The following is a 16,300-nucleotide window of genomic DNA, read 5'->3' on the forward strand; positions in this document are numbered from 1 at the left end:
AGGTAAAGGCAAAGGTTGTCTTAATCCAGTTTTTCCAAAGGTCTATACTATTCTTGGCTAAAGTTCCTGGTTATGCCACCCTCCACATCAACATAGTTCACTAATTTCAAGAGATAGCATTTTTGTCTAATATATACAATGTTTTCAGAATGTAACTTGAAGAATACTAAAAGTACGTTAGCTGTACGTAATGGTGGGTAGCATTTTCCCCCACAAAAAGCTAAAATTATCCTAGATAAAAAGCTTAAATTTTTTGGAAGAGTTTTCAATATAAAGGTTTATGTAGGGAAATTTAAAAAGATGTTCCATGTAAAAGTGCCATCAAGAACTTCGAATACTATTGGACTGCAGATAATCCCTTGCTACTCAAAGTGTGGTCCACGGACCAGCAGCATTAGGAGCATCTGAGAGCTCATTATAAATGCAGAATCTCAAGCCCCACCATGGAACTATCTAATCACCTCAGAACATTCATGAGATATAGTGGTTTTTGTGCACAACCTAGCTTGAGACGCATGTATTGTACCTTGAGACGCATCAGGTAATGGAAGACCTGGGGCACAAGTCTTCAAATGAATGATCTCAGATATGTGCAGAAACTACAGAGACAGACAAAATGCTAGAAGAGTGGTGATTGGCCCTAGTCTACCTAACGGCATTAAAATAGGAGAATAAAGAATGTGTCAATAGAGGGCATTGGTCAGCAAGAAATAAAGGAAAATAGGATCCAGTGATTGGAACAGCAGTGCTCATTCAATCATGTCTGAATGTCATTGTTTTCAGCACATGCCTCCTCTCTTTGCTCTACTTTATGCTGAGCAACCTACTCTTGTGATTATAAGTTGGCATCTCATTTGATTTTCTCTTCAAAGAAACTGAGCATGCTCAGGCTATAATCTATAGGACTGAGACTAGATTAGGACATTTAGATTCTTAGAATACTGAAATAAATATGGCATCTGCCTCAATCATGTAATACACAACTAAAACCCACACAAAATGAGTGCAAGAAGGGTCTAGGGAGTTTTGATTTCACAATGATGATTTCTGTGATGCTGTTGTGGGTAAATTCAACTATAAATTATTTTCCATTGTTAGCATGATTCCCAAGATACTCAAAACTTAGAGCTATGTTGTCAGATATGGTAGCCATTAGCAACATGTGACTATTTAATTAATGAAAATTAAATACAATGTAAGATTTAGTTTTTCAATGGTGCTGGCCACATGCCAAGTGTTTCATAGCTATGTGTGCCTAGTGGTTACTTTATTAAACACGACATGTGTAAAGTATTTCTTTCATCAGAAAATACTGTATCAGACCACACAGATAGAGAGATACATAGATAGATAGATGATTGACAGATAGATAGATAGATAGAAGTGTAGACATAGATATAGATATATTTAGAGTTGTATGCTGAAGTCAACTCATTCTTACTCACTAGAATCAAGTGTTAAATACTCAGGAATTACATAAGATGGTTGTTAAACCATTGATATCTTCAAATTAATCTTGGTGGGAGTATTTATGCCTTGGAAATAAACTATAAATCAGTGTCTTTTGTTGTTATTGTTAGAGAGAGAGGACATGTTCACATCACTGATTTGGGTAGATACAGAAATATTTGTGTTTATCTGTCCTGTGTAAATGTATTTTATATTTTTATATTTATTCTTTGAGAAAATCTGGAAGCAAAGGCACTCTAGTAGAAATGAGCACTCAGATCTCCGATTTTTCTTTCTAAATACCATTTATCACTAAAAGGAACCAGAGCTCCCTGGAGATATGGCTGATTCTAGGGCTGGTCAGGAGAAATAGAAGGGAAACTTGGAATGTTTCACATAAGAAAGCAAGAAAGTGTTAAGAAAATGATAAGTGAAAAGCATTCAGGACACTTTGTATACAAAATGGTGGATATGTATCATTACATACTTATCAAAACCCAAAGAATGTATCACAACAAGAGTGAACTCTAATGTACACTGTGGACTTTGGCTGATAATGTGTCAGTACAGGCTCATTAATTGTGACAAGTGTACCACTCTGGCAGGGATTTTGACAGTGGGGAAGGCTGTGTATAGGTAGGGGCATAGGAGTATATGGACATCTCTGTAATGTCTGCTCAATGTTGCAGTGAACATAAAATGGTCTAAAAAATAAAATCCATTACCATAATAAAATTTTAAAAAGGAAAGAAAAAAGGACACAGGAACCCACTTGAACAGGCTTTCAGTGAACAAACCAGAGAGACTGTGAGCATCAAAATAAAGAATGATGTAAGAGAGTGAATTAGTAATCTGTGAGATCATATTGCTATACATACATAAACTAATAAAAGGATGGTAAAACTAGCAGGTGGAATTTGAATAAAACAAGATTGTTTACCTAATCTCAAAGGCTTCCCCCATGCAAGTTACCTAATAATCACAAGAGAAAAATAAAACACAAGTAGGTTAAGCTGGTGAACACAACTTTAACCAAGTGTCCGAGTGAAGGTCACTAACACTGGGCAATGTGTCTCCTGATGTGATGAAGCCTTGATGCAATTTTCCAGGTGGAGGTTCTGATTTGGTAGGTCTGGATGAGGTCTGAGAATCGATATTGTAAACAAGCTCCCCAGAGTTTCTGAGGTGGGCGATCCACAGACCATTGACTGACTTCCGGGCAGTAAATACTTGTTTATGGTTGTCATTCAGGCCTTGAACAATGTTGTGCATTCATGCTTCTAAAAAGTATTTCTGGATACAATTTACATTTGAACATTCAGCTTTCTTCAATTTGGCAGAAATTCTTATTTGCCTGGGAAAATTCCTGCATGTGTTCAGAACCACCCCTTCCCTCTGAGCCTCCCTATCTGTGGTCCTCTGAAGAACTACTTGGTTACCTTTATATCTGCTCATTTCTTTGGAATTCTGGGAGTTAATCATCAATTGAAGAAAATCCACTTGTTGCTGGAAATAGAAAGAGACATTTCAATGACAGAAAGTCAAGTGTGAAGTCAGAAATAAATCAGGAATGCAGTATTTAACATCTTTCCTGAGAATATGGCCTCTTTAAGTCTAGGAGTCTGGCTAGTGTTGTCTGAGTCATCAGTGAAAAGAACACATTTAACTACGAATCTTGGAGAGCAGGATGATTTCCTGAGAAAAATCCAGCCATCATGTCCATCTGCTTTTTGATCCTCATTCTCTCTGATCCTTGGCTTCTCTGCTTTTGGACACAGCTCCTGGCCAAGGACTAGCCTGTTGCTTCTCTTTCATGATTGCCTACTCAGGAGGAAGTTTTTGATTTCTATCCATTTCTTTCTACAGGCTTAATTCTTAATGAATCGCCACATAGATTAATCTCCTGACATTTTTGGAGTTCTTCAGCAGCTTTTGCATAAGCATTCTCAAATGTCCCACCTTCCCCAAACGCTCCATATTCTTCAGTGACATCCTAGGGTACACAGCCCTGTCCCCCTGCCCTATAGACATTTGTGTGCTGGCTTCCAGACCTCAGAAGGTCTTCATGCAGGCAGAGCTTGGCTAGCCAGCTTGCAGCCTCAATACCCAAGAAGACTCCTGCCCACTCCAGACTATCAGAGGGCTCAAATTTAACATAGACTATGTTAAAGCTACCCAACCAGGCAGCTTGATGGGGCCTACTACTGAGGAATGTGTAAAATAAGGGGCTTGGAATTGAAATGATTCTTTACTACTCTAAGATCTGGGGAAATTATAATGCCAGTAAAATAATTTGACAGAGTAATTTTTACCCTTTGATAATTTTTTGAAGAAAATAGGTAAATTTTCGTCTCAACAGTAGTAAAGCAGTGACATACTAATTGTCATGCCTATGATTAAACTTAAACATTCCTCTTTGACTTATTTTGTTATCTCCTTGCTCTATCTCTACTTTCTTCATTCTACCCAAAATGTTAGAAGTCTCCTGCTCTAAACCCTAGACTTCTCTACCACCTGAAAAAGAAAAACACAGTAAAGCATATAAATCGTATGTATACACCACAATAAATTATCAAAAGTGAACACCTTCATGTAACCATCACCAAATTTTACCTTTTGTTTATCTTTGAGGCGACTTTCTTTTATTGTTTTTATAGATTTTGTGAAAAATTTAATAGCACTTACTGGAAACACAAGTATATTCAATACCTCCAAAACTGGGCTAAGGAATGGCAAGAGTGCTGTTAGGAAAAAGAAAAAGGAAAGAACAATGAACATACTAACTTTCCTGGAGCAAATATAATTTGCTCTACTAATCAAAAAAGTAAAAGACATGGGAGGGGTTCCCATTCAGGAGCCAATCCCTCTGTGATCTTTGCTCAGACTTCCAAGCCACTGGCTGTGCAAGGGTGAGTCCACACATAGGGGGCATCACTGTAGCAGTTAGATCTGTGGTCCTTTCCACATGTTTGAGGTGACCAAAAACAGGATTAAATTACTTGACTTTTTAGGTTTTAGTCTATTGAACTAGTGTCACTTTGAATGAACTAGACCATAGTTTGCTTTAATTATCCATGCTGCTCAAGAAATAGTAGCTGAGACAAATAATACAGTATATGCCCTTTGATCACAATGGAATAAAATTAGAAATCAAAGAGACTGAAAATTGGGAAACTCAAAAATACTTGGATACTGAAAAATACACTCTTAAATAACCAATGGGTCCAAGAAGAAATAAAAAGAGCAATTGAAAATTACATTGTGATGAAAAAAAATGAAGACACAATATACAAAAAATAATTGGATATAGCAAAAGCAGTGTTTAGAGAGAAATTTATGGCCATAAGTATCTACATATAAAATGGACAAAAATATCAAATCAAAAACCTAGGTTTCTACTTTAACACTGAACAAGAAAGCAAACTAAAGTTAAGGAAAGTAGAAGAAAGGAAAGAATAAAGATGAGGGTAGAAATTAATGAAACAGTGAATAAAAATAGAGAAAAATAAATAAAATTAAAATCTGATTATTTGAACAAGCTAAAGCTAGATTGACCAAGACAAAAAAGGGAGAAGGTTCAAATTGCAGGCTGTAGAAATGGAAGAGGAGACACTACTACTGAAATTAAAGAAAAAGATAAATAAAAAGGATTATAAATGCATACTATGAAGAATTGTATTCCAACAAATTAGAGAACTTAGATTAAATGGACAAATTCCTATAAAGACCCAAACTATAGAAACTGGTCCAAAAAGAAATAGACAATCTGAATAGACCTATAATAAATAAAAAGCCTGAATTTGTAATTTAGAAACTACCCAAACAGAAAAGCTTAAGTCCAGATTGTTTCAATGATAAATTCTACCAAATATTTAAAGAAGAATGGACTCATGTTTTTCACAAACTCTTCCAAAAAATAGAAGGTGAGGGAACACTTTCAAAGTCATTCTACAAGGCCAGTATTGTCATGATACTAAAATCAGAGAAATATGTCACAGGAAAAGAAAACTACAAGCCATCAATATCTTATGAACATGGATGCATAAGTCCTCAACAAAACACTAATGGCACCTAGGAACACATAAAGTAAGTACAATTGACCTTTGGTACGCACAGGTTATACATCTGCAGATTCAACTAACACAGATGGAACTGCTTACAATGGTTGCATCTGTACTAAACTTGTACAGACTTTTTTCTCCTGTCATTATCCCCTGAGCAATGCAGTATCACAGCTATTTACATAGCATTTATATGGTAGTAGGTATTTTAAGTAATATAGATATGATTTGAAGTATATGGGAGGATGTGTGTAGATTATGTACACATAAGATGCCTTTTTTATATGAGGGTCTTGATAATCTGCGATTTGGTAACTATGATGGTCCTGGAACAAATTCCCTATGAATATTGAGGGATGACAGCATACACCCTAAGCAAGTGGTGTTTATTCCAGGAATGCAAAACTGTACAATACACCATATCAATAGAATTAAAAACTAACCCACATGATTATCTTAATAGATGCACAAAAAGCATTTGAAAACATTCGACATTCTTTTGTGATGAAAATACATATCAAAACAGGAATAGAAGGGAATTTCCCCAACCCGATAGAAGGTGTCTGCCAAAAGCTAATAATTAACAGCGTACTTATTATTGAAAATTGGATACTTTCTCCTAAGATTGAGAACAAGACAAAGATGACTCTCATCACTTTCATTCAACATTGTATTGGAGGTTTTAGCCAGACGAGTCAGACAAGAAAAGGGAATAAAAGTTATCCATTTAGGAAATGAAGGAGTAAAACTACCTCTATTATCAGATAACATGAGCTAGTACATACAATATCCTAAGTAGCCCATTAAAGATCTGTTAGTAGTAGTACACCATTTAAGCAACATTACAGGATACAGGATCAATGTACAAAAATCAATTGTAGTTCTATACACTGCAATAAACAATCCATAAGTAGAATTAAGAAAAGAACTCCATTTACAATAACATCGAAAATAGAGAACACTTAGGAATAAGTTCAACAAAAGAAGTGCAAAATTTATACTCTGAAAACTACAAAACACTGTTGAGATTATTTAAAGATCTAAGATTTACTTTTCCATTTAAGAAAAACCTCTATGTTCATGGATCACAAAACTTAATACTGTTAAGATGGTAATAACCCCCAAATTTATTTACAGATTTCACACGTTCCCTATCATAATCCTAGCTGGCTTTTTTGTAGATATTGACAATAAAATTTAAAAATTGATATCAAACTGCAAGGGATCCAGAAAAGTTAAAAACATCTTGATAAAAAAGTAGGAGCTCTCATACTTCTCAATTACAAAACTTATCACAAAGCTATAAGAATCAAGACAATGTGGTACTGGCATAAGACTAGACATACAGGTCAATGGAATCAAATTTAGAGTCTAGAAACAAACACATGTGTCTATGGTAAACTGAATTTTAAGAAAAATTTAAGGATCATTTAATGGGGAAAAATAGTCTTTTCAACAAATAGTGCTGGGACAATTGGATAACCATATGCCAAGAAGTGAAATTGGATTCTTACATCACACCATATAAAAAAATGCACTCAAAATGGATCAGAGACCTAAACAAAAGAGCAAAAACTATATAACTCTTAGAAGAAAACCAAAGGGTAAATCTTCATGATCTTAGACTTGGCAATGGATTCTTAGATATGACACCAAAAAGCAAAAGCAATAAGAGAAAAACACATAACTTGCACATAATCAAAATTAAAAGTTTTGTGCTTCAAAAGACACTAGCATGAGAGTAAAAAGAAACTTCCAGAAGGAGAGAAAAAAATTGCAAATCAAATATCTGATAAGGGATTCTTCTGCAGAATATATTAAAAAAAAAACTCTTACAACTCAACAACAAAAAGACAAACAATCCAACTATAAATACGCAAAAGATTGAAGACATTTATCTAAAGATATAAAAAGGGCCAACAAGTGGGCCCAGCCTGGTGGCAGAGTGGTTAAGTTTGTACGTTCCACTTCAGTGGCCCAGAGTTTGCTGGTTCAGATGCCTGGTATGGACATGGCACTGCTTGTCAAGCCATGCTGTGGCAGGAACCCCACATATAAAGTAGAGGAAGATGGGCACAGATGTTACCTCAGGGCCAGTCTTCGTCAGCAAAAAGAAGAGGATTGGCAGCAGATGTTAGCTCAGGGTTAATCTTCCTCAAAAATACCAAATGGCCAAGGAGCATATAAAAAGTTGTTGAACATCATTAGCCATTAGGAAAATGCAAATCAAAACCACAACAAGGTATAACATTTGACACTCACTAGGATGACCATAATTAAGAAAATAGATAAGTGTTGACCAAGTGTTGGCAAAGATGTGGAGAAACTGGAACCTTCACCCATTGCTGGTGGGAATGTAAAATGGTGTGGCTATAGTGGAAAACAGTTTGGCAGTTCCTTAATAAGTTAAACACAGAGTTACTACATAACTCAGCAATTCCACCTCTGAGTACATACCCAAAATATTTGAAAACACATATTCAATGGATAAACAAAAGGTAGTATATCCATGCAATGAAATATTATCTGACCATAAAAAGAAATGAAGTACTGATACATGCTACTGCAATAATGAACCTTGAAAACATATGTTAAATGAAAGAAGCCAACTATAAAATACCACGTATTATATGATTCTATTTATATGAACTGTCCAGAATAGGCAAATATGTAAGCGACCAAAAGTAGATTAGTGGTTGCATAGGAGTAAGGGGAGAGGGAGGTGATTGTTAACAGCACAGGGTATTTGTGTTGAGAAAAATGTTCTACAATTGACTATCGTGGCGCTTGCACATATCTTTGAGTGCACTAAAATTTTTTCTTCAGTTTTCTTGAGATATATTTGACATATAACACTGTATAAGTTTAAGGTGTACAGAATAATAACTTGAAATACATATGTTGAAAAATGATTACAACAATAACTTTAGTTAACATCATCACCTAATATATTTACATTATTTTTCCTTTGTTATAAGAACTTTTAGGATTCTCTTTTAAAAATTTACAATTATACCATACAGAAGTGTTAGCTATAGTTATCATGTTGTATTTTATATCCCCAGTACTTATTTATCTCACAACTGAAAATTTGTACCTTTTGACTGCTTTCTTCCAGTTACCCCATCCCTCAACTCCCACCTCTGCAAATCAGAAATTTGAACTTGTTTCTATGAGATTTTTTTATCTTAAATTCCACACATAAGTGGAATACAGTTTTGATCTTTCTCTGTCTGACATTTCACTCATAATGCCCTCCAGGTATATCTATGTTGTAGCAAATAGCAGGATTTCTCTCTTTTTTACAACTGAATGCTATTCCACTATATATTTATACCTTGTTTTCTTTATCCATTCATCTGTTGATGGACATATAATTTGTAAAAAACATTGAAGTGTACATTTTAAATGGGTGAATTATGTGGTATATGAATTAACCATTAATAAAACTGTGAAAGAAAAAAAGAAGGAATGCAAGAAAGAAATGAAGGAAGGAAGGATCAAAAGAAAGAAGGAATAAAGGCAAGAAGGAAGGAAGCAAGGAAAAAAAGGAAAGTAGCAGTCCACATACATAATAAGATAGTGAGTGGATCGAAGAAATGAAATTTTAAGATGTTCTTGCAGTTTTCCACAAAGCGATGTTGTGGGTTGTTGAGGGAATCAATGTTCACTCCAAATGATATGCCAGTAATCACATCCATGCTGTAGGCCCCAAAGAACCTGTGTGGAGAAAGAAGCATAGAAAATTAAAATCAGCACCTCTTTAATATTTAATCCAACATATGATGTGAGAAGTGGATATAAATTCATATGTCCAGGCAAGAAAGAAAAAGAGTTACACACTTCAGAACGTTTGGCTGGATGATCTGAAGAGTCTGTGCTACCACCACACTCATTCATGAGGTGTTTATCAGGTTCCAATCATTCAGCTGGCCCCCTGTGATCGGGACACTAGTGCAAGTTAGACCAACCTCTGAGCTCAGGAGTTCAGACATAGCTGGATAGGTGCCCATAAACTGACAAATTACAGTAGAGTGCTTTGAGTATGGGCAAAAGTAGGTATATACACACTCTGAGCAGGACAGAGGGTAGAATAATTAACTCTTCCTAGAGAAGTCAAGAAAGGTGACATTAATCTGGGGCTTGACTCACCAGAGTGTCTATGCTCAGACCCGATTCCTCTTTAGCACATTACAGAACAGCAGCATCCTGTTCTGAGTTGCCAGGAACATCATCCCTCCTTCTCTACACCCCTGATAAGACTTTTGAAGGATTCGCTCTACCTTAACACCAGTGATCTCAGGTTGCCCCAATTGCAGACTCATTTCCGTAAAATGTAAGAACTGAGGATGCTCCTAGTTTATAGAATATAACGTATCACTTCACAATTGATTTGGCAGATCCCATGGTTAAGTGATCATATGTCCCCAGTCTTCTCACTGCAATCTCAGATTACAACTGTTTCTGCATAATTAAAAAAAATCCCAGTATAGACAATAAATGATATGGTAACGCTACCCATACTCTGTACAGGACTTTCTCTCTTTTGAAACTGAAGGAAGAAGAAGTGGCAGTAAGATTTATTATTTAGTGCTTTCCTGGGATCCTCAGTAAACCTGTGAAGAGGTTTAACTTGTTCCAAGTTCCACATTGGAATTTTCCTGCCCACCGATATGCACCAAGTGCCTGTCCTTCCCACCATTCCTTACCCTCTACACATAAAACATTGGTGTGATTATGTTTCTTCTTTCTAAACTTTGTATTTTTGTCTTCCAGAATATCCAAGGGGATAATTAAGCAGATAAAGTAATCCTGGCTCATGTACACAGGTGAGAAGACCCTTTCTATCCTGGCTGCCCTGCCTTCTTGAGTGAGCCACCTATTCTTGGGTAGCTCATTGAAGTTTTAACATTACACACTTACTTCTGTTTGGTCACTAAATTACCTCAAAAGTGGTAATTTGGGCTGAATGGCAGGCTGCTGGAGGGTCTCATGACAGAGCTCAGAATCCCAGCAGGTGCACTCCTACTTACTCTTTTAAGGTGATGGGCATGCCTTTCTCTGCTTCCTTCCTCAGGTTCCTCACCAACACATCTCCATACTGACTAATGGTGGGGAACATCTAGACAGAAAAGACAGCATCACCTGAGGTTAAATGTGGATACTCAAGTCCTAAAAAGAAGTGGCTTTCACGAGCATGGAGCAGTAAGTGACACTGTGTCATGAATCTTAGAATGTCTCTTCCGAGACATAATAATAAAAGACCATTTTTAGGAAGCTCAAATTTATCAGACTACTCGTCAAAAAGAGGCTCATAAGTAAGGTATTATTTCCTATCTGTCCTCCTATTAATTCTTTAAGAGTCTAATTAAAAGTACTCTTATTTTCTTACCTCCTTGAGCTTTCCACTGGTGAAAGTTGGAGACAGCAACGTTCGCATTCTTTTCCATTGTTCATCCTCAGATAAAGTGATGCTACTTTTCAAAATTCCCACTGGACCAACAGGCTAGAGTTGAAAGTAAAAACATTCTTCCTCAAATAAGTTTTGGTTGTCTCAACAGTTGTAGAAAATCTGTTAAACGGGTGTCTATTACTCAACAATTTTAGTGACTGTCTACTTAGTATCAGACCCTATACTAGATATTCAATAAATATTTATCCCAAATGCCTAAGTTCCTATGAGGATGGAGGAGACATCCAGACACTGATGTGGTTTCGAATCTCTATATTCCAGTCTCTTTTTAAATGCAAGTGACCCATGTGGTAGGGAAAATGTTTTTCCAGGGCCGTAAACAAGAATTAGAGCTACTACATCCTCCAGGACTGTGCAGGGATCAAAGGAATTGGTGACAGATAGTCTTGTCAAAATGTGTGTGGCCTCAGACCAATGCTGTCTTTACCTACCTAGTTCTGAAGAACTAATGAACAGCATGGTGACTATAGTTTTTAACTCTGTATTACATAATTGAAATTTTCCACAAGAGTTCATCTTAAGTGTTCTTACCACAAACACAAAAAAGTAACTATGAGAAGTGATGGATATATTAATTTGTTTGTAGTAATCATTTCACAATGCATACATATTTCAAAACATCACGTATTATGCCTTAAAAATATACTATTTGTTGGAAGTAAATAAATAAAAATTTTAAAATGGTGAGAGATTGAATGTTTCCTCCTAAGATTAGAAAGAGGGCAAAAATTCCGCTTTTGCCACTCTTATTTAAAATCATTGTGGAAGTCCTAGTCATTGTAGTAAGTGAAGAAAAAGAAATAAAAGGCATAGACAGCGGAAAGGGAAAAATATGTGTCCACATTTTGAGGTGGCATAATTGTCAATGTAGAATATCTCAAGGAATGTAAAAAGAAAACCTCTAGAAATAATAAATGAGCTCAACAAGGCTGTGGAATACAGGATCAACACACAAAAATGAACCACAAATCTATATGATAATTAAAATGTGAAAACACAATACCTTTTACAATCACTCCAAAGAAAATGAAATACTTCAGGTGTAAATTTAACAAAACATATACAGGATTTCTCTGCCAAGAACTACAAAATGTTGGTGAAATTAATCAAAGAAATCCTAAATATATGGAGACATACTGTGTTTATAGATTGAAAGCCTTCACCTAGTAAAAATATAGATTTTTTTTCTCCAAATCGATCCATAGGTTTAAATAAATTGTTATCAAAATCTAAACTTTTTTTTGGTAAATATAGATAAGCTTATTGTAAATTAGTATGGAATGACAGAGGACTTAGAATAGCTAAAAAAATTCTGAAGAAAAAGTGGAAGGAATCATTCTAAACATTAAGACTCACTATGTAGCTACAGTAATCAAGATTGTGTGGTACTGGTGTAAAGATAGAAACATAGATCAAGGAACAGAATAGAGAATAAGAAATAGACAAACACAAATAGGCCAAACTGATCTTTTTTCTATTTTATTTTTACTGAGGTTATGATAGTTTACAACCTTGTGAAATTTCTGTCGTACATTATTCTTTGTCAGTCCTATTATAGGTGCACCACTTCACCCTTTGTCCCCACTCCCATGACCCGTTTTGCCTGGTAACAACTAATCTGTTCTCTTTGCCCACATGTTCGTTATCTTCCACATATGAGTGGAGTCATACAGAGATTGCCTTTCTCTATCCCGCTTATTTCACTTAACATAATACCCTCAAGGTCCATCCATGTTGTTGTGAATGGGATGATTTCATATTTTTTATGGCTGAATGGTATTCCGTTGTATATGTATACCACATCTTCTTCATCCAATCATCAGTCGATGGGCACTTGGGTTGCTTCCATGTCTTGGCTACTATGAGTAATGCTGCAATGAACATCGGGGTGCATGGTTCTCTTTGAATTGCTGATTTCAAGTTCTTTGGATAGATACCCAGTAGTGGGATGGCTGGGTCATATGGTATTTCTATTTTTAATTTTATGAGAAATCTCCATACTGTTTTCCATAGTGGCTGCACCAGTTTGCATTCCCACCAGCAGTGTATGAGTGTTCCTTTTTCTCCACAACCTCTGCAACATTTGTTATTTTTTGTTTTGGTCATTTCAGCCATTATAATGGGTGTGAGGTCATATCTTAATACACTTTTGGTTTGCATTTCCTTGATGATCAGTGATGATTAGTGTCTTTTCATGTGCCTATTGGCCATCCACATATATTCTTTGGAGAAATGTCTGTTCACTTCCTCTGCCCGTTTTTTTGATTGGGTTGTTTGAATTTTTGTTGTTGAGTTGTGTGAATTCTTTATATATTATGGAGATTAACCCCTTGTCCGATATATGATTTGCAAATATGTTTTCGCAGTTGATGAGTTGTGTTTTTGTTTCAATTCTGTTTTCCTTTGCCGTGTAGAAGCTCTTTAGTCTGATGAAGTCCCATTTGTTTACTCTTTCTATTGTTTCCTTTATCTGAGAAGATACTGTGTCTGAAAAGACCCTTGTAAGACTGAAGTCAAAGAGTGTACTTAGGACAAACTGATTTTTGATAATGGTTCAAAAGCTATTCAGTGGTGGAAAGACAGTCTTTTCACAAATTGTGCTGGTGCAATTAGACATGTATAGGCGGAAAAAAAAACTGGACTTTGACCTAAACCTCACATATTATACAAAAATTAACACAAGACGGATCAAAGAATTAAATGTAAAACATAAAATAGGCGAAAGTCTTTGGGACTGAAGGCTAGGTGAAGAATGTTGAGACTTGACAACAAACGCATAGCCCATAAAAGGAAAAACTGATAAACTGCCTTCATCAAAATAAAATAAAGGTTGCTCTGTAAAGTTCCTGATAAGAAGAAAAGACAAGCTAAGTATTGTGACTTTAAAAGAATAGTAAGGGGGAGTCTTATGGTGATGGAACAATTAGGTATGTTGAGTGTGGTAGTCTTTACATATCTACATATATAATAAATTTTCATAGAGCAACATACACAGATGAGTGCACATAAAAATGATGAAATCTGATAAAAGTCTGTGGATAGTACCAATGTCAACTTCCTGCTTTCATATTATACTATAGTTATGCATGTTATTACCACTGGGGTAAACAGGATGAAGGGTAAATGTCATGGAACTGCCCTGTACTTCTTTTTGGGACAACTCCCTGTGAATCCATAATCAATTCAAAAAAAAAAAACAATTAATAAATAAATTAACTTTTAAAATAAGTATAAAATGGATGCCTACCCGCCGGTTTGTGAAGAGGGAATAACATTCTTTCACTAATACTGTTTTGATCATCTCTGGATCCGTGATGGCCAACACAGGCTGTCGACCATCGTAAAACCTGTGTTGGGGAAACAGAGCTGATTAAATTTAACACGCTGGTTCCTGCAGCTGAGCTAGGCCTGGAAGTTCAGACTTTCATCCTGAAGTTACATAACCCAAATTCCTAGAGATCATGATTAGAAAAACATTAGAACACTTAAGTGTAGGTAGTGTGTGCATGGGTGTTTTCTATACCACTCTTCATAGATTTCTGTATGTTTGAAGTATTTTATCATCAAAAAGGAATTTAGGTCAGTAAAAATTGAAGGCAAATAAATTATCCAAGAATAAAAAAATAATTAATTAAAGAAAATCCATCCACACAGTCATTCAAAATTATAAGTTTGAGGATACATGAAATACATAAAAAATGCACATGTATGTTAGATGAAAATTGTAGACATACTGATCACATATATGTAAAAATGTTTCTTCAAATGAAAAAGACTTGGAATACTCAAAAAGTGATAGTAGGAGTATGAATTACTTCTTTGCTCTATTTTCTAAAATTTGCTTACCATTTTACAATTTTTTAAAGGAAATATTATTTTTACCTTCAAGGGAGGACCTTGGTAGTATCATGGTTACAAAAATTTGAAAGAAAAGGACAAAGAGAATTTAAAAAAAACCAAAGAGCATGTATAATTCATTTTAAGCATATTTTCTTTTCGTTACTTTATGTTTATCCTAATATGTGGTTTTCAAGTCAGCCTTGGGCTCCATGTAGGTGACATCCCTTAGAAGCAGGGCAAGCCCACTTTGACACATGTACCACACAAACCTGACTTTTTATATGTGATCCATCCCAATTTGGCCAGACCCCCTGACTGTCAGAATACCCATCATGGGAATGGGCCGCCAGCAAGAGGTTTACTATAAGTTTAATTACAGTGTCCTCTGGCATTTATCTTTCCACTATAAATCATTCACATTTTCTGGAACAAAATGGAAGATTGTGCACAAGTCTCGCCTATTCTTTCTTTGACTTCACAGAAGAATTTCAAATGGTTTTGTGATCACATGTAAAAATGGATGAGAAACACTGCATTTAATGCTGCCCATTTCTGAAACATAGTCTTTAACTTTCAGAAGGTTTAAGTGGACACTGAGTATATCTAGTGTTGAAGCAGGGATATAAGTTATTGACTTGAAACTTAGGTCTCCTCTTCCATCAGATTGGTCATATTTCCTGGATGATTTCTCTCTCCCCATTGTATTTTTTCATAAACACCTGGGTGAAGGGCCAGTGGTGAAGTTTTGACAATAATACTGAAAAATTGCTCCCAGCACCTCCTATACCATTTTCCTCTTTGGATTGCTGTGACCCGTCCCTTTATATTCATGATCCCATAACAGCTTTAGTATTCCTTTAACAATGAGTTAGAATTCAGATTCTTGCACCTCACCCCAGATTCTCCAGACTCCATACTGCAGGGGGATGGGCCCCCAAATCTCCATTTTTAACAAGCTCTCCCAGGTGGTTCATATCTACACCCAAGCATGACAAGCATTTCCTAAACAGAGAGAGGTCCACAAGGGAAAAACCACTCCATCCAGAGCTCACAAGTACTAAGAAGTGGAAGGGGAGTTGGAGCTGAGCCAGTGGAGATCGAGCACTGTGTGTTCTTTCCACTCAATCAAGTTGCCTTTCTGGGCCATGCAAAATCAGCAAGGCCCATGGTTTCTGAGGACTTGATGAGAGAAGATGAAGAGATATGAAGAGGCAAAGTCTTCTCCCAATTGCTTTTAGCATACAAACATGACATGTTATGTCTCGCAGAGCTCTCACCAAACCTCCAGCAGCTCTGAAAGGAAACAGTTGCTAAAATAGGCCAAGGACACTCTACAAAATCATCAAATCCATCAGCCCCCTGGGAAACATTACAGTTTAGAACCCTTGTGCATCTGTTCAAGGTGAATAGTCTGGAGTAGATATAGAAGTACTTGTATACATGTCTATTGAAAAGTAAATCTTTGCTAAATTTAAAA

At 35.9% G+C, this 16,300-nt stretch overlaps 1 protein-coding gene across 7 annotated transcripts in view; it reads right to left on the reverse strand.

Moving 5' to 3' along the window:
- Window positions 1-16,300, reverse strand: part of LOC100068123 (cytochrome P450 3A12) — a 33,728-nt gene that overhangs the window by 10,845 nt on the left and 6,583 nt on the right. For 3 of the 7 annotated variants that reach the window (XR_011424573.1, XM_001498007.5, XM_070231662.1), the window contains exons 4-9: window positions 14,231-14,330; window positions 10,903-11,016; window positions 10,544-10,632; window positions 9,082-9,230; window positions 4,063-4,190; window positions 2,889-2,955 (exon numbers count right to left, since the gene is read on the reverse strand). Coding sequence is in view for 6 of the 7 variants with exons in the window: in XM_001498007.5 (XP_001498057.2) it covers window positions 2,889-2,955; window positions 4,063-4,190; window positions 9,082-9,230; window positions 10,544-10,632; window positions 10,903-11,016; window positions 14,231-14,330 (647 nt within the window). In the remaining variant the exon portion in view is untranslated. Of the gene's footprint in view, window positions 1-2,888; window positions 2,956-4,062; window positions 4,191-9,081; window positions 9,231-10,543; window positions 10,633-10,902; window positions 11,017-14,230; window positions 16,117-16,300 lie in introns of all 7 variants that reach the window. The other 4 variants (XM_070231661.1, XM_070231663.1, XM_014729864.3 and 1 more) reach the window with 3 other exon arrangements.

Source organism: Equus caballus, chromosome 13, assembly GCF_041296265.1.
Source record: "Equus caballus isolate H_3958 breed thoroughbred chromosome 13, TB-T2T, whole genome shotgun sequence".
In the NCBI taxonomy this organism is placed as follows: Eukaryota; Metazoa; Chordata; class Mammalia; order Perissodactyla; family Equidae; genus Equus; species Equus caballus.